The sequence below is a fragment of the Carassius gibelio genome, chromosome A4 (genome assembly GCF_023724105.1).
Source record: "Carassius gibelio isolate Cgi1373 ecotype wild population from Czech Republic chromosome A4, carGib1.2-hapl.c, whole genome shotgun sequence".
Classification (NCBI taxonomy): Eukaryota; Metazoa; Chordata; class Actinopteri; order Cypriniformes; family Cyprinidae; genus Carassius; species Carassius gibelio.
This window is the reverse complement of record NC_068374.1, coordinates 19,814,805-19,841,585: the sequence shown is the minus strand read 5'-3', so window position 1 is coordinate 19,841,585 and position 26,781 is coordinate 19,814,805. Positions and strand designations below refer to the sequence as shown.

Sequence of the window (26,781 nt, the reverse complement as noted above, 5' to 3'; positions counted from 1 at the left end):
TGGGACTGACACACTGTTTTGGTGAGACTAGGTTTTAGAAGATCCAGCCGGGTTCTTAGTTTGTGATTGAGGAAAAGCATTGCAGGCGACTCCTTTGTAGTAGCATGCGGAGTGTTTCTCTATGTTAACAGGAATCCATCAAGTCTCTGTTGGATTGGAGCTGACCTTTTTGAAGCTTTTAGAGCATGTTTGAATGTTTGGACAAAACGTTCAGCTTGTCCATTGCTAGAGGGGTGATATGGGGCAGATCGAATATGTTGCACCCCATTTGCCTTCAGGAAAAGTGAAAACTCCTCAGCACAAAACTGTGGACCGTTGTCACTGACAATGACATTAGGGATTCCATAATGACCGAAAAGTCCTCCTAAGACTTGAATGGTTTTGCTGGTGGTAGTACTTTCCATAATAGAGACTTCCGGCCATTTAGAGTGCTCATCAACTACAATGAAGTACATATGGTCTTCGAAAGGGAATGCAAAATCAACATGTATTCTCTCCCAAGGATGAAGTGGCGCAGGACAGGGGGCATTTTGGATACGCTGACAAGAGTGGCATGCTTTGGATTGAGATTCAATCTGTCAATCAATACCCAGCCACCAGACATAGCTACGGGCCAGGTGTTTCATCCTTACCACCCCAGGATGCCCCAAATGCAGATCAGTTAACACCCGGTTGCGAAGCTTGGTTAGAACCACGACACGACTTCCCCACATTAAACATCCTTGAACAACTGTGAGCTCATTTCGACGTGTCACCAAAGGTAGCAAACCTTGAGGTACCTCTTTAACTTTCGGGAACCGTCCAGTTGAAACCATGTCCAGCACAGGTGACAAAATGGGATCATTTAGGGTGTCACGTCTAATTTCAGCACTACTGACAGGAAGAGTGGCTATCTGGGCAGCATAGAACACATCCACCGTGTCCGTCTTCTCAGTGTGTGTCATTGGTAATGGCAGCCCTGACAGTCCATCTGCATTGGCATGTAAGGCTGCTTTTTTATACTCAAGGACATAGTCATGGGCGGCTAATATCAGAGCCCATCGTTGTATTCTAGCTGCTGCCATGGATGGAATGCTCTTGTTGGGACTGAGAATAGCCATTAGAGGTTGATGATCCGTAAAGAGGGTAAACCTTCTTCCGTATAAGTATTGATGGATTTGTGAATTCCAAAGATTATACTCAGCGCCTCACGCTCGATCTGAGCATCATTTTTCTCCACTTTACTAAGTGTCCTGGATGCAAAAGCAATCGGCTTCTCCTCGCCATCGGGGCACACATGTGATATCACTGCCCCCACCCCATATGGGGAAGCATCACAGCAAGACAAATGGGTAATTCTGGGTCATAATGTGTGAGTACTGCTGGTGACGTAAGGAGATCCTTCACTTTCTGAAATGATTGTTCACATGCCATGCTCTAGCTCCATTTCATTCCTTTACATAAAAGAGCATTGAGGGGGTTCAGCACAGATGCCAGATTTGGAATGAAATGGCCATAGTAGTTAATCATCCCAAGAAAAGAGCGTAATTGACTTACATTGGTCGGTGCAGGTGCTTCAATAATGGTTTTGATCTTTTCTGGTGATTTGTGTAATCCAGTTGCGTCAATGTAGTGACCCAGATAAAAAATGTTCACGCTGCAATCTCAGACCATATTCCTCCAGTCTGGTGAGTACTTGGTCTAATGTCTTGAGATGTTCCCCATTATTTCGTCCTGTTATTAGTTGAGTGTTTGGAATACCCAAAAGGATTTGATCCATTGCTTTCTGAAATAATGCAAGGGCTGGAGCAATCCCTAAGGGTAAGCAGTTATAGCAGAATAGCCCTTTTTGAGTGGATATGGTGAGTAGTTTTCTTGACTCATGTGCCACTGACATCTGCAAGTAAGCGCTTGACAAGTCTAACTTACTAAATAATTGACCACTAGCCAGAGATGCAAACAGATCTTCTATGCGTGGATTTGGGTAGTGATCCACACAAATGGCTGGGTTGAGTGTCACTTTAAAATCACCACACAGTCTCACGGAGCCATCTTTTTTTATCACTGGTACCACAGGTGTGGCCCACTCACTGTACTGCACTGGTGAAATTACTCCCATCTCTGTTAAACGTGTCAATTCCGCTTCCACTTTTGGTCGAATTGCATAAGGTACTATCCGTGGTTGGAAGAATATTGGAGTATGGTCAGGCTTGAGTATAATTTTTGCCTCAATTCCTTTCATGGTGCCTAGTTCTTTTTCAAAAACTTGGGAGTGTCGTTTTAACACACTCTCTATAGTATACATGCTTGCCAATTTAGTTTTATCTTGCCAATTTAGTTTTATAGCTCTCAGCCATTCTCTACCAAATAATGGTGGTGCATCACTGTTAACAACATACAAAGGCAATTTTGCCAACTGATTGGTCAACTTAACCTCCACACTGATAACCCCAACTGGCGCTAGTGCTTCACTGGTGTATGTTTTTAAAATTATATCAGTTGGCTGCAAAGGAATATGCTGCAAGTTACTGTCATATTTTCCTTTTGAAATCAATGATACTGCAGCACCTGTATCCAGTTCCATTTCAATCATTTTCCCGTGAGCCAGTTGCTCACTTCTCACCATATACAGTGACATTTCCTTTTCAGTGTCTGTACTGGACTCACCACTTAGTCTTCTACCTGTGTCTAAATGATGCAAATGATGCAATCCACTTTACTACATCGATTACTTGACTTAAACTTACTCTCGTGCTTTCTTTCTCTCTCAAAGTTCCATTTATTTCTGCATACTCGTCCGATGTGGCCTTTCTTTCCGCATGAATGACAGGCTTGATCCTTGTACCAGCAGTCCTCGTCCGTGTGGTTCATTTTTCCACCTCTTACAATTGCGTCGCTGTTTAGGCGAGGAAACATGCATTGCATTGACTTTAAGTGAACTGCTGAGATGCTGAGCTTCGCGAGCGACGGTTTCCGCAGCAACATCTAGCTCTACTGCTTTTTGAAAAGTGACCGCAGCCTCTGTGAGAAGTCTCTTTTGTATCGCCTTGTTGTTTAATCCACAAACAAATCTATCTCGTAGAGCATCTTGCAAATGCGTACCGAAGTCACAATGTTCAGAGAGTTGTTTTAACACTGCTACATACTCTGCAATGGTTTCCCCTTCCTGTTGATTGCGTTTGTGGAAACGGAATCGTTCCGCTATTATGAGGGGCTTGGGCGAATAATGTTCACTTAATGTCGTTACCTCGTCGATATCATTTGCCTTTATGAAGCGATCAAACCTTTCAATATACGTTGTCCACTGTTCGATGGCCTCGTCGAAAGCATCAATATGCCCGATAGTCGCCATCCTAATTGTCCCACTCTTCAATTGTTGCTAGTGTCTTCTGCCACACTGATATTATCCCGTCCGCGTCACCATTTTTGTTATATTTTTCAGAATATCATTATATTCTGGAGAGCTCTCAATAACAATAACACAATGAAAACGAGTACGCTTAGAACTGACTTCATTTACTGTTCAATGTTCAAGGTTCAATGACACATGGCTATACAGCGCCATCTACAGCAATAAAACAACTGCATGATAACCCAGTTATCAATACTAAATACATAACAGGTTTCCATAAAGGAAAAAAGAAAAACAATCACATACAACCCCTTAGCACTGTCCCATTCCACAGAAGCCAAGTGGGCATTAATAATCTCTATTTTTCTATTCTGTGCCTTATCAATGACCAGAATTTCAATGCTTTCCTGCCTTCAGACAATAAAAATGAAAAAGAGGGACAGAAAGAAGCTTCTCTTCTGGGACCCACTTTATATTAAGTGGCCTTAACTACTATGTACTTACATTGTAATGAATAATTTAGTACAATGTACTTATTGTGTACATACATGTTTTTACATTGTACTTATATAAAAAAAAACTACATGTAATTACATCTGTATTTAATTTCTGTAATTACATTTATAATTACACTGTTGACCCATACTTTACACCTTAACCCAACCTTAAACTTACCCATACCTCCAACCCTCTCCCTAACCTTACCCCTATCCCACCTCAATAGCATCAAAAGTGTTTTACAATACAATATGAACACAATAAGTACATTGTACTCATTTTTATGTAAGTACATAGTAGTTAAGGCCACCTAATATAAAGTGGGACCAAAAAAGTAGATGGTTTATAGAAGGTCCAGTAAAATTTAATTCATCCACATGCTGAAAGAACGTGTATTTCTGGTTTGCTTGACTGTGTTATATACAAATCCTCTTATTTCTCTCTATATTCCCTATTTGTTACAATGCTTTAGTCCTAATATAATAAATGTACAACCCCTGCCGACAGTCTAGCTTTACTGAGGGGAACATGATGTATTTTATGAACAGCCTGTTTGCCATTTACAACAAAAGGTGTGTCACTGCATTTTATTTGAATGGCATTGAAATTATATGCAATAATGTGACTTGCGTCTCTGAATAGGTTGTGCTGTTTTTATTTTGTTTATTATGATGGGGGAAAAAATTGTTAAATGGCCATAAAACATCTCTAGTGTGCACCTGTGTGTTTCTGCAAAGTGAAAATTGTGGTAATTTTAGCAGAAAACTGTTATACAGATGCTACAGTAAAAACCTGCTAATTGGTTAAATGTATATCAAAACTACATTAGACTTGTATTTTTGAAAGTTTATCTCCTTTCATTGTCCTGTGTTTAAATCCCAGATTAATTTGGTTTCGTTCTGTCACAGACTCAGTCTCTTTGGTTTAATTGAAATGCAGCCATCTTGTGTCTCTGCTATAGTTATTGATTGTGCTGAAAATGATATCGGAGGACTTCAGTATTAATTACACTGTAATACTGTTGCTGTGTTCATCTTTCTTTTCATGCGGGATGATTGTTTTCTAGACTTCAATTGATTATATAATAATAAACAGGTATGATTTTAAAACAGTTTTATCTCAAATCAATATTTTTTTGTCATCGCGATTATTTTTGTGGTGAAAAGCCATGCAAAAAAGTAGTTTGATAGTATCTTATCCCTGAAATGCTCATCTATTTTAAAATTGGTTAGCTTTGATTCTAGTGAGCTAATTAAATATTTCACTCAAAAGCTAAATATCTGAATAAAAAATATAAAACATTAATATAAATGACAAAATGCACAAAAAAAAAAACAAACAAAAAAAAAAACATATATATATATATATATATATATATATATATATATATATATATATATATATATATATATATATAAAAATAGTATATAATACTATATACTATTATAGTGTTATATATATATATATATATATATAATACTATAATAGTATATTAAGTAAAACAACATTAATGGATTGTATTTGCCAGATGTTCAAAATATATTTTAAATAGGCTTATTTTCTTTCTTTCTTTCTTTCTTTCTTTTTCTTTCTTTCTTTCTTTCTTTCTTTCTTTCTTTCTTTCTTTCTTTCTTTGCTACATACACATCACATCAAAACTGACTTTTTATCATGATTTCTGCCAAGAAATGTCCAAGATCTTATCAGCATTCTAACAAGATACTAAAAGATGAAAAGTCTATAATAAATGATAAACATTTAGCATTTTTTCTTTTTATGTGTGTGTGTGTGGAAATTATTCAAAATCCATATATATATTTTTTAAAACGATGCATAATTGAAAAATTGTGTTCAAAAGTTATTCTACTGACTTGGAAAGTAAACAATCCATAAGTCTGCAAAAAGAAAGCTTGAGATGTAATAAGACAGGTCTTTTGAAGATAAAATTAAATTAAATTAAAAATCACTTATGATTGGAGGATTCTTATGTTTTTATTTTAGAAATGTTTAAAAATCATAAAAAAGTCCTTTCCACATATGCTATTATTAAAAATGACAACATTTAAAAATGGCAGATGCTGTAATGCAATAGAAGTTAGCTGCTGAAGTGATTGATAGGAGTAAAAATAGCCTTTGGCATCCAGTTTGGCTGTTTGCACTTAGAGTGAAAAAACACTCCATTAAATAAACTAGCGAGGGTTTGAAAAGTATGTTTTCAGGGATTTTATTTTCTAAAAGTGCACAGGGCCAAAAGTGCTTCCAGTTAAAGAAATACAGACATTCAGAGAGATAAAAAGAGCATTTGCTACATGTTGCTTCATAAAGTTCACCTCTCTCAACTAACATCTGTGCTCTGATTCTATTCTGGCATTGTAAGAAAAAAGGAGGGCAGGTGAACTGCAGGCACAATCCCTGCATAAAACAAGAAAGGAAATGCACACCTTTTTAGAGATACTTTACAATCATGGAAGTCTCCTTTCCTTATACATAAACACAATCAAATATCTATCTCCTCTCCTACACACAATCTCCTCACTTTCTTTACTCCTCTCCTGCTGTTTTCATCTTTTTTTGGGGAAAAGAAACATGCCCATTCAGTTTACAAGGCAGGTAAAAATTTAATTTAGTGAGTTATACTCACTCCGCTTACCATCCGTCCTTCATTCAAACATCAGTGTCCTCTACATGTCCTTTGCACACCCTTTCAAACATATATACACTCACAGAGCCCTCATAATCCTCCTCATTTCTTAATTCTCTAAGGAAAGCACATTCCAGTCCCCAAATCTCTCAGTCAATCCATACTCAGATTTCAGTGTCTCATCCCAGAACACACACACACCCACACACACACACACACACCTGCTTTAGATTCAGTCTGAGCTTTCACAGGTATTAGGAGGAAACCCTGCAGAAAATTAACTAAAATCAACTGAATAAATCACATATATCTGTATTTGATAACTACAGTCACAATAATGTGATACAGTTACATGTTTCAGTGTATCTCCAGGCTGCATGCAGCTAGTGTTTTTATTTTGTAACAGATATGCAGATCATCGATTCATGGGTTAAATTCAGGCATAAAAAAATGAAACCCATTTTGCACTAATTGCCTGGCCTGGCGCCAGCCTGGCTGGACTTAAATTAATTTACGATAACCGTGCAAGCCTCAAAGGAGAAATGAAAACCCCCAACCAAATTCCTGAAGACGAAGGAAACCTTTCTTAGAAGTTCCTTACTTTCACAATTTTATTAATAATATGTATTTTAAATATGTTTATGGATTGCATAAAATGGTTAATCCTTGTTATGTGAAGAGTATAAGTTGCTAGCTTATACTTTAGGAAATGTCTCTCCTCACTTTAACTTTCTCAAAGAGAGCCATGCTTCTGCAACCCCCACCCCTGCAGGTCGTAAAACTTTATGACCACCCTGGACAACAGGACAGGAGAGAAGCCAGATCACTGGTTTCCTTTCCTTATGCATTCTAAACTTAACTTTTTGTTTTTATGTTTTATACATGTATTACGTATTCCCTTTTTGGTACATTAGATGTTTCCCATATAAATTGGCACTATCTGCAGTGTTATCATGTGTTAATCAAATCTTTAAATGTGTGTAATTCTGCATTTGAATGTAACTTCATGTTTTGATCATCTATATATATTATGTTTAGTATCTGTGTAATCATCATGCTGTGACAGACCCATTTATCTAGAGCAAAGTACTGAAAAATGTATGTAATCTGGAATTACAAACTTGCTAGAAATTAAATCTGACAAGCCCTAGATCACCAGGGGGTTGTCTCCAGAGACAAAGGAACTTTTCCCTCCGCTTCAGATCGCGGACGTTCATTGGCTGTTAACGCGAAAAGAGGCGGGGACCATCTCAAGCCATAAGAACGACCGAACAAGGTCTGCCTTCCCTCTTCTTCTCCTTCTCCGTTTTCGGACACGCTGCTCTCCTGTGCGACCAACGTTGCTTCCGCGCGGCCTTAGGCCGCGCTCATAGTGCAAGCCCCCCCTCAGCACAGGGGCTGAGAGAAAAGCCATTTTAATGGCTCCTTTGGAAGCTTTCGTTCTTTTCTTTTCTTTTCTCTATTAAGTTTATTCAACTATTCGCCTCTCCACGCAAGGAAGACGAATTCTGGAACATTGTTTGTTGAACCTTTCAAATACCGCGCGAGGACAGAACAAAAGACCACGTGCTCCAGCATGCGCCGGTCTCCAGCACGCACACGCCGGTTTCAAAAGATCCAGCGCGCCCCGATGTCCAGCTCACGCACATTGGACACTTTGCAAGTATCACTTTCTCTATGAAGATTTAAATGCTGCTTTAAATTGTTGCTGTGATCTGATCGTTGTTGGCTTCCAAAAGTTACTGACTATGATTTCCATACCTGAGCTCCTTATGTGATCTCATTCTATTTTCTCTCTCTCTCTCTCTCTCTCTCTCTCTCTTTTATTTGGATTCCGTTATGTCTTGTATAAAGCTTACTGTTTGTATTGTCGTACGCATATTTACTCTGTGTGATTTGTAGTTTGATGTATTACTAGTTTAATTATTAAAAACCCATATACTGACGATTGGCTTGGACTCCACCCCACTCACATTATGAGTCACTGAGATGTCTGATCTATAGCTACAAGCTCTAAATTTAGAAACTAAATGTATCATAAGGATAGGATAATGTTTTCATGGCCAGAGAATATTGTTCCTTGAATTATAAGGCGTGATAACTTTATTGAAAATCGATAGGTCAACAGTGGTTTGCTGGACAAACCGCTGTTTGATTTGCAGTAATTTACAGTAAGAGCTATCACAACAATTGATATGAAGAATGGAATATTGACATATTAATGAGTAAATTACAATGCCCTGTGATTATTTATTGGTATAGGCAATTGAGCTATTTTTCATAATCAATCAAATTTAATGTAACTGTCATCTGAGATATAAATTAATCATATTCCTGATTAATTATTCAAATTCCCCATATATCATTTGAGTTAATTATTCTGTAAAACTCATTGTTGTTACAATTTGTTCATTCAATAAACAAGTTTCCTAAACTCTTAATGCACCAGCACACCTACAGTAAAACACACAATTGGCAAAAAGGTTAATTTCATGCTCAAAATCACACATTGTAAACTAAACCCCAAAACTAATTTTCAAAATACAATAATAAACTAACACAATACACTATGTCTAACAAAACACTTCAAATATTTTTCAAAATCAAAATATTATTAAAAACACTAATACATGTTCTCTTCCAAAAGGAACATTTAGTCATCATAACACAATGATAATTATTATTATTATTCAATAGATAGTATATTGTATTGATCATAGATTGTGTTTTGCAATGTAGTTTCTTTTGAAGCCTTTCTACATTTTTGTTTGGTTGGGTTTAGTAAATGCATGCATTTTGTTTCTTTCGCTGCAAAAATTCAATACAAAAAATGAATGACCATCTCAGAGTAGCTTTATAAAATGTACAGTTTATGTAAAAAAAAAAATATATATATATATATATATATTTGCAGATTTCTTTTCAATTATTGCAGAATATTTGCTATTACAGAATTGCTGCAGTAAATACTTTATTTGCAACAGGACATTAGAAAAGGAAAGAAAAAAACAAAAATACAAGACAAAATGCAATATATCTGTCATTTATTTATTATTTGTGTCATTATGTGAAAATACAAAATTTACAGAACAGAAAAAGCCACAGTAGAATAAAAAGTAGATAATTCTACGTTTGGCCACATGTTCTCATCCACATCACACCTGATATCTTCTCTGGCAAGGCATCTGGGGAAGTATCTTTTGGTATGCCTTATCCACTTCTGGTATTGTTCAGCTGTAATGCCTTGGCATGCAGCATCCATTGTATCCTGGCATCTCCCTCTGTGGGGGAGATGCAACCCTCAGGGTTGAGGAAAAGGGCCAAGGAAAAGAGACATCATTGACTGACTATGTTTACAAGCTGTTAAAATTTGGGTTATGGTCGGGTTAAGGTCACTATTCGGGTTTCTGAAACATTCGGGATAACCCGTTTACATGCGTGAGCAGAGAGAGTTACTCCTGTATACATGGAATGTGTAATCAGTCCCCAATATCCCGATGTAAACGGCGACGCACGGTTAGCGTCTGGACGTAAGACGCAATATGCATTCTTTTGTCTTTTTTGTGTTTACATGGCCGGTGCGCGACCGGGTTATTGCTAATATTCCGGTTTTGAACGGGTTATTGGCTGCATGTAAACGTAGTCACTGACTGCTCTGGGAATGGTGGAATGGTCTCCCCCCTGTCCCCTTTCTCTGGCACCAGTCTTTGGTACAGATCTTCTAAAATCTCACATTTACGCAGGAGTGCACTTTTCCACACAAAATCAGCCCAAATAGGTCCTCTTTTACTGTATATAGAATGATCAGATCATGCAATTCAAAAAACCTCAACACCTGAGTGTGGTTCCTAGATGGGAATCAGCTGTGATTTATATATTTGCATAACTGCAATAAGCTGTTTCTCATTAGCAATGGAATAAAGTACAGGGAATATATTTGTGTTTCAATGTTCACAATATGAACAGCTGTTCACTTTGACTTTAGGCTATAAGTTATGTTAAGAACATGATGTTATCTGTTCTGACTTAATGTGTGAAAGCATTTGTACATTTGACTGTAAAATTACATTGTTTTGGTCTTGGTTGAGCTTGTGTGTAAAAGAAGTTCAAGCTATTTAAATTGGTATTAACTGTTTGCATTTTGTATTAAAGCAACACGAATGTTTTAATTGTATAGCCTACAAAGACGAATGTTGTGCTAACTGTGTTAAGAGTTTAGGAAACTTGTTAAAAGTATTGAAAAAACTGTCATAACGATTGTAAAAACTGTAATAGCAGATGCTAAAATTTACAGCATAGATGGCTTATACATTAAAATTAATTACATTTAATGATGACAAATCTCATGTACATACATTTGCATGAACAAAATTAACATTTTATTTACACAAAATGAATTTAAAATTCACATTGATTAAAACAATAAATAAATAAATAATAATAATAATAATAATAATAATAATAATAATAATTCACTGGAAAAAATGTTCCAAAAGAGAAAGAAAGTCACAACATGGTGATTCAAAGATGACAGATTTTTCATCTTTGGGTGAACTAATCGTTGAATGGCAGATGAGTCTGAATCATTTGAGGGATTTAATCATATGTTCAAAATTCTCACTGTATTTTCCTTTATATGGAGGAAATCTGATGAGCGGGTGGGAAATAACCAGCTTGGCAGCTGTTATCTTCCTCCCAACTGATTCATAATCAAGTGCACACATACATTCGCTCACCCCAATAAAACAGACGAATCCCTTCTGTTACATTCAACCGTGAATATTGTTGCCATCAACATAGGGCAAAGACGCTAGAAAATAAATCAGTAGATTATGCACCTTCCCTTTCACAAGATGGATAATGAGCCGCTGTGTGCAAATGCAAGCCTATTTGTCAGTTATATAAGTTACCACATCAGGAACATTCTGTTAAATGCTGTCTGGAAATGGGATTTTTATTTTTTTTATTTTTATTTTTTTTATTTTTTTTATTATTATTTTTTTTTTTATTATTTATTGCTCTTGACTCAGATTCTTACATCTACTTTTATTTGACTCTGCTATTACAGGCACACAAATACTTTCCATACAAGGTAGGAACAAAGAGTTTTGCCTTGGACGCTGTAACAGCAATGAAAGGGAAAATAAGCAGAAGCTAGTACATGGAGATCTTGGACAGTTTAATATACTACAGAAAAGCACTGCTTCATCTGAATAAGATTTGAACTTTTAAAGCCACATTCCCCAATGACTTCTTTACAGCTGATTAATAACTTTTTAATTAGATCTTCTATCTTCATATTATTTATCTCACTTTAAAAGAACTACAAATGGGGCTGAAGCACCATTGCATGGAGTAGTAAATGTAGAAGTAAGGGTAAAAGTCATCTATTGCCTCAATTATTGGAGTGGGATTTTTTTATAGAATGTACGATAGAAAGCATAAAAGAGTATACCTTGCATTTATTGTGTGCATACATGTTTCTACAATGTGCTTATATTAAAAATTTAAATAAAAAATTACCTGTATGTAAGTACATCTGTAAATAATTTTCAGATACCCTTTATTGTACATTTAAATATTGATTAATATGAATTAACTACTTAAAGTGTTACATAAATGTTGGTGACCGCATCTGCAATAATAATACAGCATGTACAACTAAATACGTAGTACCATGTTTGGATGTACACTTTTATATTGCACACTTTATTTATTTATGTATTTTTTTATTATTATTATTATTATTATGTATTTTATTTTTTTACATGCATACATACACATTTTAGGTTTTGTTGAACCACAACAGCTACATAATCAAGAATAGTCATTAAAATTGTTGGATACAATATAGTAGCAATAATTATGACTGGATTTTAGCTCAGTAATGTTTACTGTATATATAGGCCTTGAGAAACCAGAAATCAAATCGAGTCATTGTCCTAGTTGAAAAACATTAATATTTAGGATCTAAATATATTTAAATGCCTATACTGTTGCAATTCGAAATGTGTTGAAACACAATTCAATATGCTTTGATAGGGACGACATGACAATAGCGAACTGTTTTCAATTGCAAGATAATTAGTCACGAAGGAGCAACAGTTTGAGAATATCCTTGCTGAATCACACTTCTTTAAATTGCCAGCATGTCTAAACTGAAGCTATTTAAATGCTAACACATCCGACTTAATGGAACCGACATTTGAAAATAACTCTATTAACCCCTTGAGTTCTGAAATGTGTTGCCACAGACTACGTACATTTACAATTTGTTATTCAGCATTAGCATCTGCATTTGCGTAGAGTAAATTTTGTTTATTATACATAGTCTGGCACAGACTGATCCTGATTCAGCCTTTCCCATCATGCACCTCTGTGATAATTTACTTATAGAGAGCTCTTATCAAACTCTGCCTCAGTCACTCTTGGCTGAACATAGAGAATAGACATGCGGGAGCAGAATTTTAATTGGCAGCAATGTGACGCTGCAGAAAATTAAGACCAAATGATTTGTAAAGTGGAGCTGTATTTCTCCAGCTCAAACAGGTGTCCAGGTTGGAAGGTGTGCATGGGTGATAGGATAGTTACAAAAGCAGACAGTTCCTCTGCATGTTGATATCACTGATAAGTGATAAGTGAAAATACCAAAAAGAAACTATATATATATATATATTGAATATTTAAATTAGTACATGATAAACAATGTGCAATTAATAATCTGGGCCCGGTTCCCCAAAACATTCTTATCGCTAAGTAGTTCTTAACCTATTCCTTAACCTCTCTCTTAACCTTATGGCACGATTCCCGACACGTTCGTACGCTAAGTAAACCTTCTGTAAGTCACACTTTCGTGAGGTTGGTCTGGACCATTCGTAAGCTCTCTCTTTTCATTGTTTGAGCACAAGACGCTAGTCGCCGCCACTGTGCAGCAGTCTTTAGAAATCAGCACAGCACAGTACAAGTCAAACTATGGTATGTTGACAATGATGTGGCTCAACAATAATTTTATGTTATTGACATTTTACGACTAATAATAAAAGACATTTTGCCTGAAGTGGCTATGTAAAAAAAATAAAAATTGCTTCCCAAGACAACTCATTATGGAGCTGCTGGACCTTCTCAGACCTGCGCTTCCCAGGCTAACGCGGCGGAATTTTGCTTTAAGCCCTGAAGTCCAGCTGCTTGTAGCGCTAAGGTTTTTGCTACAGGGAGCTTCATCGAGGTCGTGGGAGAGGGCTACGGTCTAAGCTAGGTGACATTTTATACATTGCTTCCCGACCATATTCTGTATCTAACTCTCTCTCTCTGTTCATAGGTTGCTTTGTATTGTAAACATTAACCAATGGCAATCAATACCGCATTAAACAGAAGTAACTGCAGCTGCTTGCCAATCAATTATGATTGTAAAGTATCTTACAATTAATATAAAAGTGTATTAAATAATTTTTAGAAGTCGTTAAACCCATGTCAAGAAGCGGCACAAGTGGCACAATGGGATAAGGAGGGTGGATGATTAGCAAGGGATACTCGGTTCGTCTAACCGTAACATATCACTTGAAAATATTACTCACCATATGATAATTTAATTTATATTCTATATTCTACTGATAACTTAAACTATGTTAAAATAAATGTTACTGTAATAATTTGAGGAATGTTTCATTTGCATGGAACATTTTTTCTTTCTTAACGCTGTAATGCACCTTCGCGTGAAGTGGAAAATCCATTCCTAAGCAATCGATGCCAACTAATCCATCACCCTCACCCGGGACAGCGCCTTTGTAACATCGGACGTAAGAGGCAGCGTGTTAAGAAGCTTCCTAAGGGACACTTCGGGGAACACACTTAGGAACATAAACAACTTTTGTAAGATATATCTTTCGAGTCTTGTTATCATGCTAAGAGTGACCATTATCGGGGAACTGGGCACTGTTAAAAAAAAAACTAAAAATAAAACTAAAGACAAAACAAACTAAATTTAATAAACAAGTTAATTTATATATATTTAATATATATATATATATATATATATATATATATATATATATATATATATATATATATATATATATATATATATATATATATATATGTATGTGCAAACATTTCTGTATGTTTACATATCACATCCATCTTAAAAAGAGTCCTATTTTACTTTAATTTACTCCATACACAAGTTATACAAGCTTATTTCAAATCAGACATTTATTGTATCAGCTGATTTCTGGCGGTGCAGCAAAATAATATTTTAATGCCTTCAGGGAGATTTTGTTATATTGCGATCATGCATTTTAATTGCTAGTAAACCGACATGATCTTGATGATGGCTAATCCTTGTAAAATCCATTTTGTAATAAAGGAACAAACTGGTCCTGCATTAAAAATAAAATCTCAATAAAACGTTATTATTAGGCCTTTGTTACATGAGCTTCAAGATATTAGCCATTTGGGTCAAAAAATGCATCCACAGTGGAGAGAATTGCAATGTCTTATTAGGTATGAAAGTAAGAAATGCAGGAATCAGGATAAAGAAGTGATCTTACCCTGCTATAAATATCTTACTTTAATAGTAAATAGAAGCTGTTAAATAAAGCTGTAAGCAGAGCAGCAATTACACTTTTTAAGTCTGAATAGTTGGTGGTCACCATTTATGTTGTATTACAACAATGATACTTATAAAAAAGTGTTTTTCAAATACAGCTTTCCCTCAGCTGACACACCTGATTCAACGCTCATTACAAACTGCAAAACCTGAAATGACGGTGTCCTTAAACGGAGACAGTAAACAGAGACATCCAAATGGGAGCCTCTAGGGCAGGTTTGGAAAGCTCTGCTATTTAGTGTAAAAATGGAACAACAACAACAAAAATTCCTTACATGGTATTTATGGCAAATTCATTAAGATATATCTAAAGAGTGAGAATGAACACCCAAAGACAAAATTTGAAAGCAAAAACTGTACAATTCCCTATAGTTTGAGGGGCCATAGAATCCTATCAAGAAATGGTGGCAACAGAAGTAAGCAGAAACTAACAGACACAATATGTGCCTACAGCTACAGTGCTTGGCCCTCCAAATAATTTTTTCCTCTTCATGTTTGCCCTTGTCTTTCTTATGCTCACAACCCAGATAAAGCTAATAGTCTCATTTTTGTTGTGTGCTATTAATTTCCCAACTTGTCCAACTTTTAAAATGTCTTTACATTTGGAATGGAGATGATTTTAGGGAAAAGGGAGTGAGACATCACTTCAAATAAAAGCAGAGCTATTAATAGGGTCAGACAAACTCAGTGTGACAGGCATCAGGAAGGGTGTGTAAGCCAGCTGGAGACATAACTAGATTATGGAGTGAGACAACAAAGTGAGAGAGAGAGAGACTAGGATTTGGTGAGGTTTTGAAGGGCAGCCCTCATGCAGCTTTATTAGTTGCAGGTTAGGACAGCTTGATAAAATAAGAGAAAAAAAAAAAATTATATATTCTAAACATATCTGGCATTAGTCACTACAAGCAAGAGTTCTGTAACCATAACAATCAGCTGGAGATTAGAGGTTCTCAGTATGGGTACTCACATGTTGAAGAGGTTGAGACCAATACGATATAGACGTTTTCGAATGACGTCAGTAGAGAGGGTAGGAGATTTGCAACTGGTTGGGTTTTCGCAGTGGTATCGGGGCAAGCTAAGAATCATCGCCTGTAAAGCCTCTTTGGAAGAGACCTCAGAAGTCGACCGGGCTGATGTGGATGTACTGCTGCTACTCATCTGCTCTGAGCTGTTGTCCGCTGTGTCTGACTCAATTCGTTTAGCTTCCAAAACCTCTACAGTTGGTGTGACTGGCATCTCTGCAACCTCTGGTGGAGACAAGGTTTCAGAGGTTATTGCTGTCTCTGCTAGAATTGCTGGTTCTGGAACTTCCTGTTTCTCCATTGCCAGAGGTGAAAGATCCTCCCCAAGCTCCTCCTCACTTGGGGGAGGATCTGGGAAGTCGCCATCTAGTACTTCCTCAGCATCCCACTCTAGGGGTGGAGGAGCTGGATACTGGGGGGATGCCGGTGGCTGTCCTTGTTGATGCTGTTCCTTTGCATCATTGACCAGAGGTTGCTGTGGGCTTTCAGTAATTATGGCCCCCTGCTGAACACAATTACCAAGGGAAACAGAGGTGGAGGACTCCATAACGGAAGAGGACACATGAAAATTCTTGCTGTCAATTTGAACTGTCACATCCCGGAAGGCCATCATCAGCTTGCTGGCACTACGGGCCACGTTCTCAGAGTTGTCTACTTGGCCTGTTCCACTATGGAAGGTGGCAGGGTCCATGGGGCCACATTCTCGGACTGTTCCTGCCAACCCAGTATTGTCACCAGCCGTACTAAAGGCCTCTGAGCTAAACTGGTAGGTGCCACTTTCTTGGAGTGAACACATGGTCTTCATGCTCCAGTTGCTAAGTGCATCATCAATGGATTTGGCAAGGGACTGGACTTGCTCATTAAAGGAATCTTCAAGATCAGTAAGGGAGCCACCTACCGTGGTTGGCAGGGACGGGGACCGGACAAGGGGGATACTTGTCAGATTGCAGCCTTCAGCCAGTGCCCGTTCAGCTGAGATACCCTCTGTATTTTGCACCCGCACTTTTCGCAGGGAGATACGGTGTGGCAAACGACTTTCCAGGAGGGAGTTTCGGATCTTCTCAAAGTTTTTGCTGAGCTGATACTGACGAAAGGCTGTCTGGATCTTGCAAGCAGCATGGCGTGAGATGAGGTGGCCCCCATATTTGTGCTCTAACATTTCGATCTGCAAAGAAAGAGACATGAAACAAGGTCAGATAAGGCAACATAATGACGAGCACAGACAAATACCCAGGGTAAGAGATGACAGCATAAAATTAAATCAATAACAAGACTTACTACAAATTGCTCAATATCATGACATGCTGAGACAAATCAATTTTCCAGTCTCCAGTCTGCCTTTCGTGCAGAAAATCGTAATTTTCCAATATATGTATATTACACTGTATGCAACAGTGAAAGCAATTAACCCACACTGAAAAATGAAGCTTGTGATAAACATGTGGTAACCTGTGCATGTACAGTAGTGTTAATCAGACTGCATTCATAAAAACTGCTTCAAACATTCCTTTTGAATAAACTTTTGATTTAAATAATTAGTGGACATAACAGGTAAGAAGATCAAGACAGTCAAACTGTGATATGACCTTGCAGAACAATCCAAATTGAAAATACAAAAAAAAAAAGTACATACTCTGGGAACTGTTTGGCTGAAAATAAAAAGGTAAATCACCCTCAACAAACACTTTCAAAAAGTATTTGATTTTGAGAACCCATGTGGTCAGAACAGATTTGCCTTTGCCTGCCAACTTCTATCCATCCATTCATTTTCTAAATTGTTTGTTCTATGTAGGGTTGAAGCGATGCTGGAGCATATCCCATCGCCTCGGGCCATAGGATGGCCAGTCCATTACAGGGCCAGTTGAATTGAAATGACAGAAGGGGAGTCTTAAAATATATAAAATAATGCCCAAAAAAATTGAGTTTTGAACTTTGCATATGTCTGCTAATGTAATATATATATATATATATATATATATATATATATATATATATATATATATATATATATATATATATATATACAAGTTTCACATTTGTTCATCATAGCCAGATTTGGGCATTACTGAAACCATACAGACAGTCTAAGAGGAACTCTGATTTCATAAGATTCCATCTGTAGCCCCAACATTACCTTCAAAGATGACAAGAGTAATAATTTGTGCCGTCAGTCATGAATTCTTTCTAGAAAGTGAATGCAAGGCCCCTAGCTTATATCTAAAGCTGAATTTCACCTGCTAGTCTCCTATTGTGCTCCCATCAGCTGTCAGTCTGAGCTCATATTAGAGGTCATTAAAGTCCTGCCATTTCAAAAAGTGTGATAAGAGAGAGTGATCTGATACAATCAGTCATTGTTATGGATTCAAACTATCTGAGAAATGTTTGAAAAAAACACCAAAAAAGCCTAATCTAAGTAATCTAGATTTGCGTCAGACTAGGTTAGAAAGGAGAGATATGTCTGGGTAATATTAAGTTTTGAATAGGTTCTAGGCTGTGAGCTAGTTTCTTATCAGAAGAGGCTATGAGCTGGGGTTGCTGCTGCCTTCAACCACCACAGGAAATTCACAACCCACCTTAAATATTCATTGTTTTTACCCAGAATATTTCATTATTGCAGTCATAAAACAATGAAACCTCTCTTAAAGTAAATATTAACCTTAAAAGAAAGACTGCAACGAAACAGGCTGTATTTAAGCATGAACCCTCACTTCTGGAACGTTATAGAAAGAAAGGGATGATATAGTAGTAGTGGGCTTGGACACAAGATGTGTTTTCAGAAAGGATGCTACAGTTGCCAAGGATGTCTTTTTTATTTACACTACATGTGCCTTGAAATATGATGGTATGATGAATAAATCAAGGATGTTTCTCCTTGATTCATAGAGTAGACATATCTAACATTTAGTGTTATTCAGTTTTGAGCTATTGGAAATGTTAGGGAGATTAATGACAGTATGGCTGAAACACAGTGAGATGACCTAGAGAGAGGATTCAGAGAAAATATTTGATTGCTGGGTTCATAGAAACCACAAGTATAGCTGTGATCTATCTAACCGTGAGGTGTGGTAAAAACACCATGGGAAACCAGGTGCATAACAGAGCAGAGGCATGAAAGAGGGTGAGAGCAAAACACAAAGAAACGAGAAGGTGTGTAACGAATGCAGTCCTTCTGCAAATCCACCCATTAGCCAGCTGTCAGGTCCATTTCCGATCACTTCACTAAACGGCGGCAGGGAGAGAGATCATTCTGGAACCACCGCAGCCGGAATGGAAGGGGGTTATAGCGGTGACACCACTCCCTATCAACTCAGCCCAGGCAAATCTGACGTGACAACTGGATCAGCACTCTGTTCAAGCTTACTTCTTCACCATCCCAGCAGAAAATGACATATCACACATATCTAAACAAGACAGGCCTACATAAACAACACAAGAAAGGTGATGGAGGCAAGTGTTAAGGGGCGGTCACACTAGACTTTAAACGTGAAAAATTATTTCGGACGCCCCTGCGAATATGGGCGGGAGCAAGATAAAATGGTTTCTCCCCAATTATCACAACATTGATTAATATGTGCTTGTACTGTGTCTTTTGCGACCGCTTGGAAAGTATATCATTATATTGTAATCTCTGTATCTCTCTCTCTTCTGAACTTTGGAACGCAGCAAAATGCAAAATTAGCTTTTTCGCCTTGTAATCCATTAATGTGAAACCTAAATAAAATTGCATTTGGTTTGATTACACGTTACAATAAGCAAGATGAAAAGTTAGCCAGCTGATCGTAAGGCTAAAAAAGCTTATTACATAAAGTTGATTTTAAGAGCTACACATAGAGGACTGAAAAAGCAAATATGTTTTCAACTGAATAATCATATACTTGCAAATGTGTGTTTTTTTTTTTTTTTAATTCAATGTCAAATAGCTGCCTGTTCTTCCTGTACTGTAAAGATATGAATATACATTTTGCATAAGACACACTATTGGAATCAAGAGGTAACCCACTAGAAAATGTTGCTCTGTAAATGCAATCTCATTGGCTTAACTGATTTTAATATGTGTCATATTTAGTGCTTGATATTAGTCTCTAATTTGCATTGATTTGTGTCTCAAGGATATATGTATATTTATGAGGCCATCAGCATAAGACAGGATAATCAAAGGTCTCATTGGGAGGTTAGGCACACCTTCATTAACATAAAGAGGCAATCACACAGAAGAGACGCTGTAGCAGTTATCTATGAAGCCATCAGCCTCCCAGAGATCGTGTCTAGAATCACTAAAGGCAGATTATCAGCACAGACACCCTCTGAGGGAGCTGACTTTTCTGACAGTGGATTGCGCTTCAGCCTCAGCCTTGTCAGTCAGGATAGTTCTTAAAGGATAGAAAGTAAAGATATATATGCACACCTGTGACTGCACCTCATTGGAATTGGAGATGTTGCAACGTTGCTTGGAAATTTGACAATTGACAATTATGAATCATTAATGTGATGCGAGAATTATCGTAATTATTAGATTTTATCTTGTAAAAAGCATTGCAAGTTTATTTTGCGAACTCAGCTCAGAGTCATCTTTTTTTTTTACCACTGCCTTTTATCATACTACTGATTTATAAAATCATTAAGGATGTATAGATATTAATATTAATAAATACTATTCATCATATCCAAAAATCATCCACTGAAGACAGCATTTTTTTTATTTTTTTATTTTAATCTTCAGAAATAAATAAGAAAAATAAAAGTGATTCTGCAGTGTTTGGTATAAAACATTCCATCGGATCCATTAAATTTGCTAATCCACTTTTTTTTTCAAACATTAGCAGTTCAGAGACGAGAGTAAAAAAGTAAACACATCGAACGTTTTCTGCATGTTGCTGCTTGGAAAGTCTGTCAGAAAGTACTGCAGAGGGGTTTCAGATTAGTTCTATTTATAAAACGGTAGGCTGAGATATGGACCCATTTCACATGAATACCCATTTTTCATTAGCCTGGGTTTTTCTGGGTGATTATAGTAAGAAGTTCACCCTAATGCACCACATGCTACAGATTATATGCAATGTTATGGAAAAATGAATAAACAGTGTTTGATTTGCACTCTAAGGGCCCCATCATAAACCCGGCACAAGGCACGGCGCAAGTGTTTTTACTATAGAGAGTGTTTTTGCTGGTCTAAAATAAAGGTGTGTTCAGGTGAATTGTTGGCGTGTTGCTATTTTGAACTCAAAAACTCAAACCTGGTCTAATGTTTGGCGCAATATATATATATATTTTTTTGCTATTTAAAGAGCTTGTATGCACCTATAGGCGGGTACACAATACACAATATTTGCTTATAACAAACAGGGACACGCAACAGCACACAAACATAGGAAAAAGGATCAAAGAAGGAAAATTAATCTGCATTGTTAATCTTTTTGATCTTTTATTTAAAAATAAAAAACACAAAAAAAATGCATCCTTTCATTGGATAATAAGAATTTAAAATGGGGGGGGGGGGAGATACCATTATGAAATAAAGGTTTTTCTCAAATACTCGTTGGACATAATTATTGGCCCCCCTCGAAAATCTTATGAGTAAAATATCTCTGAAGTATATTCCTATTCATATTCACAATTTTGAGCCAGCTGATTATAAACAGGAAATTATCCATCCATGACTACCTGTTTCACAGAACTATAAAGAGGAGGGAAAACAAAGCTTAAATTCTGGAACTTCAAATAGGACTGGCTTCTATGGACAGATGAAACTAAAAATGAGCTTTTTAGCAGCAAACACTGCTAAGATGGTTTGGTGAACACAGAGATAAAAAAAAAAAAAAATAAATAATGAAATATACAGCTTTATTTTTGATGTCTTGGGCCTATATTTCTGCTGGAAGCCCTGGACATCTTGTTTAGACACGTGGCATCATGGATTCTATCAAATACTAACAGATAAAAAATCATAAGTGACTGACTCTGTTAAAAATCTTATAATGGGCCATGTTTGGATCATTCAACCGTACAATAATCCAAACATAAACCTCAAAAACAACACAGAAATGGGTCACTGAGCTCAAAACCAAGCTTCTGCTATAGCCATTCCAGTCCTCTGACCTGAACCCTATGGATGAGAAGAAATGAGAGGAGTGAACTGAAGAGGAGAAGCACCAACATGGAGATGGGAATCTAAAGGGTCTGGAGTGATTCTGGATGGAGGAACAGTCTCTGATCTCTTGTGAGGTGTTCTCTAACCTCATCAGGCATTACAGGAGAAAATTAAAACCTGTTAAACTGGCAAATGGAGGTTTCAAAAAGTATTTAATAAAAGGGGGGCATTAATTGTGGCCAATGTGTATTAGAGAAAAACATTTATTTCATACATATTTGACCTGTTCAAGTTGAATACTTTTTTAATGTGGCACTAAATTCACTTAATAGAAATAAATAAACATTTAATTCAACTTAATTTGATTTTAAAAGAAGCTTTTGACTTCAACAATTTTAATGGCTTCATATTCACTAAACCCCTGAATAAAGAACTCGACTAAAAGTTTTTGTATTTAGATCTATGGCATGCATTTATGTTTCAGTTCAGTCTGTATGCTTGCACATGTGTGTTTGTGTGTCACCGAGAGAGAGATACTAGTGAACATTAGTACTAATCCACAGTGTCTTATCTGCCTTCTGCCATAATGAAGACACACAGAGAATCGTTCAAGTGAATGCGTATACTCATATTCTCAAGCACAAATCCTGGTACAAACACACACACACACAGAAACACACACATGTCAGTGCATAGCACAGTGTATCATACTGCAACCACATTCACATCAACATTTTGATTTCGGTACAGCCACATGCCGCTCGTTATGACTATAGCCCAGCCCTAGATTACACAATATTATATAGTCATTTTACTTGCAGCTTACTGCTGCAACAAAATATTTCATAATTTTACTTCCAGCTTACGGCCATTTCATCACTATGCATTGAAAGAAAATTCAATTTACATAAAGTTCTCCAAAAAGTTCTCTTTCCTGATAGACAAGTTTTTACGGCTTTAAGTTTTTTATGGCTGGAAAAGTCGGGGCTGGCTGGTTCAACAAAGAAAAAGTGTCAGATTAAGTGATGTTGACGACCAGCAGAAAGACAATTACTCCACATTGTCTAACATGCATACTCCATTCATTTATAATTCATACGTAAAGAGACAGCATAAATTCTACAACGTTATATTTGAGAGATTCTGAGTTAGAAAATAGAGCAAATAAAGTAACCTATAATATGATTAGTCTGATTAACATGACACACACACACACACACACACACACACACACACATAAACACACAGACTTTTTTTAATCACTGTCTATCATTTTCATATTATACATTTTGCATTCTGGTCTTTTTATGTAGATTTCAAGTATTTTAGTTACAATAATACATTTTTATTTCAATGCACTGCTGAAAAAAAAATGGCTAAAATAGAAAACATCACATAATTTGTAATAGTTTTACTGGTTATAATGGAAATGGAAATGGTTTTAATGAAGGTTTATATTCTGTATCTATCAATGCAATTTGCATTGTACACTTTTGACATGATTCACTAAAAGAAGAAATTCACTTACTGAGCTTCTAGGTAATATATATATATATATATATATATATATATATATATATATATATATATATATATATATATATATGTATATATATATATATATATATATATATATATATATATATATATATATATATATGTATATATATATATATATATATATATATGTATATATATATATATGTATATATATATATATATATATATATATATATATATATATATATATATATATATATATATATATATATATATATATGTATATATATATATATATATATATATATATAAAAAAAAAATTTTTCTTAGAGGGGCAGAAGGTAGTGGATGCTGTGTGGATGGCACTAACCAATTTTATAGTGGATATTGATATGTTTCAATAGAGAGTCTGAGCACTTCATCAACCTGAAAAAGGCAAATGTATCTGATGTGTTATGCAATACTGCAGAATTACAAGACAATTCCTACATTCATTAGTTGGGTATTTTGTCTCATTGCATGGTTTAACCTCTCACAATGTGAACCTGCAAATAAGCAACCTTTTAGCAATATTTAAATGTAATATGTTGCATAAAATGAATAATAATTAATACATATTAATAGTAACTTTGATTATATATATATACGGAATTATGTTTTTTTTAGCATGCTTCCCAATATCTATTAAAAACTAATAATTGTTTGTATTATTAGAATCTTTTCTAAAATTCAGTCTAATTATGTATTACTAGAAATCCTTATAATTATTTTAATTTAAGATTTAATTATTTCATTGTAATTGGATTTAACATTCTGATAATTCCCTGAATTTCCTTTGTGTCCCCAGCCATATGTAATCAGGTTTTTTTATTATTATTTTTTTTAACAAATTATCTATAATGCTATTATTTAAGAAATGTATTTTTATTTAAATAAAATTAAATTTTGCACTTATATTAAAAGCAGAATAAATCACTTGTCAATTTGTAATTCAAACATAATTATATGAGATATTTCTTAGTAAAAACAGTGCAGGATGGGAAATGTAATTTGAACAATATGAACAATCAGCAAGAAAAGGACAAATGGAGGATGGGGATTTTAAGAGAACATTTGTGTCACCATGACAACACACCCCTTTCTCATCCTCTCCTCCCATCCATCTCCCTTGCAGTCACTTTTGGCCTCTCTATCTCTGTCATCTCAATATACTTCTCTACAACATACCCCTCTCAAACCTTTGATAGCCCCTGAATGAGGCTGTTTTGGTGTTTTCAGTTCAAAGAAACATGTCTGTGCTCTAATTGAGCCCCAGTATAGATATAACTCTGTTCCAAAACATAGTGAGCTGACATGCAGTCTATTGCCTACATAGGCTGTATCCTGGAGCTTAACAAGTGTCTAATTTGGATACACAGACAGCACAATGGACATATAAGGAGACTCAACTCAAGTAAAATTTGAAATTAGCAATAAGTTTGAAATTAGAAATTTGCTGAGCTAACAATGTGATATTATACTAAGTGTTAAAATACAGAGCCCACATAATTATTGGGAAAAATAGTGAATTTATATAAAATGTGTAATTGATGTTTTGACTCATCTAACTTGTTGCAGTGTGTTTTAGTCTTTGGCCAAATAAGGCTAACATAATATAAGCATAAGCATGCTACCTATCTTCTGTAACAGCAGTTCCAGCTGTTTGATTTCTTAAAAAGTTCTTCAAGCAGGCATCTTTTGCAACTAATTTCAAGTGTTTGTAAATTACCACATATTTACCAAGAATGTTTTACCACCCCCCACCATTGTTGACTTATGCAAACTTGCACTAGACAAGCATAAGTACCTGGTTTCTAAAACTCTGTGCCAAGTTAAAAATAGTTTAAATGCTTTCAAACTTTAATAACTTTTTTATTGGTGTATGGTATTTGATATGGCTATGATTAGGCTATGGCTATGATTAGGTGCTATTAATGCAAGAACACACCTTGAATGAATGGCCTCCAATACTCCTCAACTCCGTTTCATACACTTTACCATAATTCCACAGAATTCAGTGCAGATTCCGTGTTGGCCTTGTGATAGGTGAGAAAGCTGACGGAGATAGTAGTGGATGTGAATGAGATGAGGATGGATAATCAACCTGTAAACATCCAATTCCAGCAAGGTCCAGTGGCCTTCAACTTCAACACATTCTAACACACTCAGCCACTAGAATCAACCACTGGAAGCACAACAGCCAGTCCTCAGGAACCTGAAGCATACATTCACACATCCTCAAGACTGCAATCCCACAGTGCCCTGCTCCCTACCTGCTTGTTTTTGAGGTCGAGCGAGAGTTCATAGTCGGAGGTTGTAGAGTGACTGCATGCTCCATTCCTCTGCACTCTGATTGGTGAAGCAGTGTGATGCAAGCTTGGCCTCCTTCCTGTGCCTCCAGTACTTGCTGTTTCCTTTTCCAGCTCCTCTGTCTCTTTCTTCACCTCTTGCTGAATTGGTTGCGGTGGTTGAGCCTCGGGTTTTTCTTCTTCCTGTTCAATCTCTTGTACCCTCACCTCTTCCTTCTCCACCTCTGCACTCCCTCTCTCTTGTGCTTCATCTCCATCTCTACCCCCATCTGCCCCTCCTGTATTGACAGATGACACGATGCTCCCTGCAACCTGAGGTGCCACCTGGACCTCGGGCTGGATGGCATCGGTGGAAGTCACCCCAGGTGATGGTGATGCAGCAGGTGATGGTGTTTCAATGGGAGAAGGGGAGGGTGGCTCTTCACTGCAGAAAGGAGGAGAAAACTAAAAGTCAGCCTGCAGCCCAGGCACAATGTGACCTTGTCCTCCATCTGAGGGGGGTTTGGCCTATGGGTGGGTCAATTTCAATCTCTCCCTCCCTTTTCTCTCATCAACTGTGCCCCTCAAGGCAAAGAGAAAGAGATGAAGTGATTGGCTTGGGGCAAAAGCCACTACTGTCCATTCCAGGATGGATTCGAGAGTTACTAGACAAGCAGAGGGGGAGGGTGGGACACACAGTGACTTGCAACACCCAACATGTGACACACACAGACATGACAGACACAGTCATGCAGCTATCAGTGTGGTA

The 26,781-nt window shown here is 36.5% G+C and overlaps 1 protein-coding gene across 2 annotated transcripts in view; it reads right to left on the bottom strand.

Moving 5' to 3' along the window:
* The window catches only part of LOC127972581 (IQ motif and SEC7 domain-containing protein 3-like), a 146,697-nt gene extending 120,243 nt beyond the window's left edge, over positions 1-26,454 (bottom strand). Inside the window, exons 1-2 of one of the 2 annotated variants that reach the window (XM_052576209.1) lie at positions 25,998-26,454; positions 16,043-17,262 (exon numbers count right to left, since the gene is read on the bottom strand). In XM_052576209.1, coding sequence (XP_052432169.1) covers positions 16,043-17,256 — 1,214 coding nt within the window. In that variant the 5' untranslated portion in view covers positions 17,257-17,262; positions 25,998-26,454. The remainder of the gene's footprint in view (positions 1-16,042; positions 17,263-25,997) is intronic. The other variant, XM_052576215.1, reaches the window with a different exon arrangement.
* Positions 26,455-26,781: the final 327 nt, after the last annotated feature.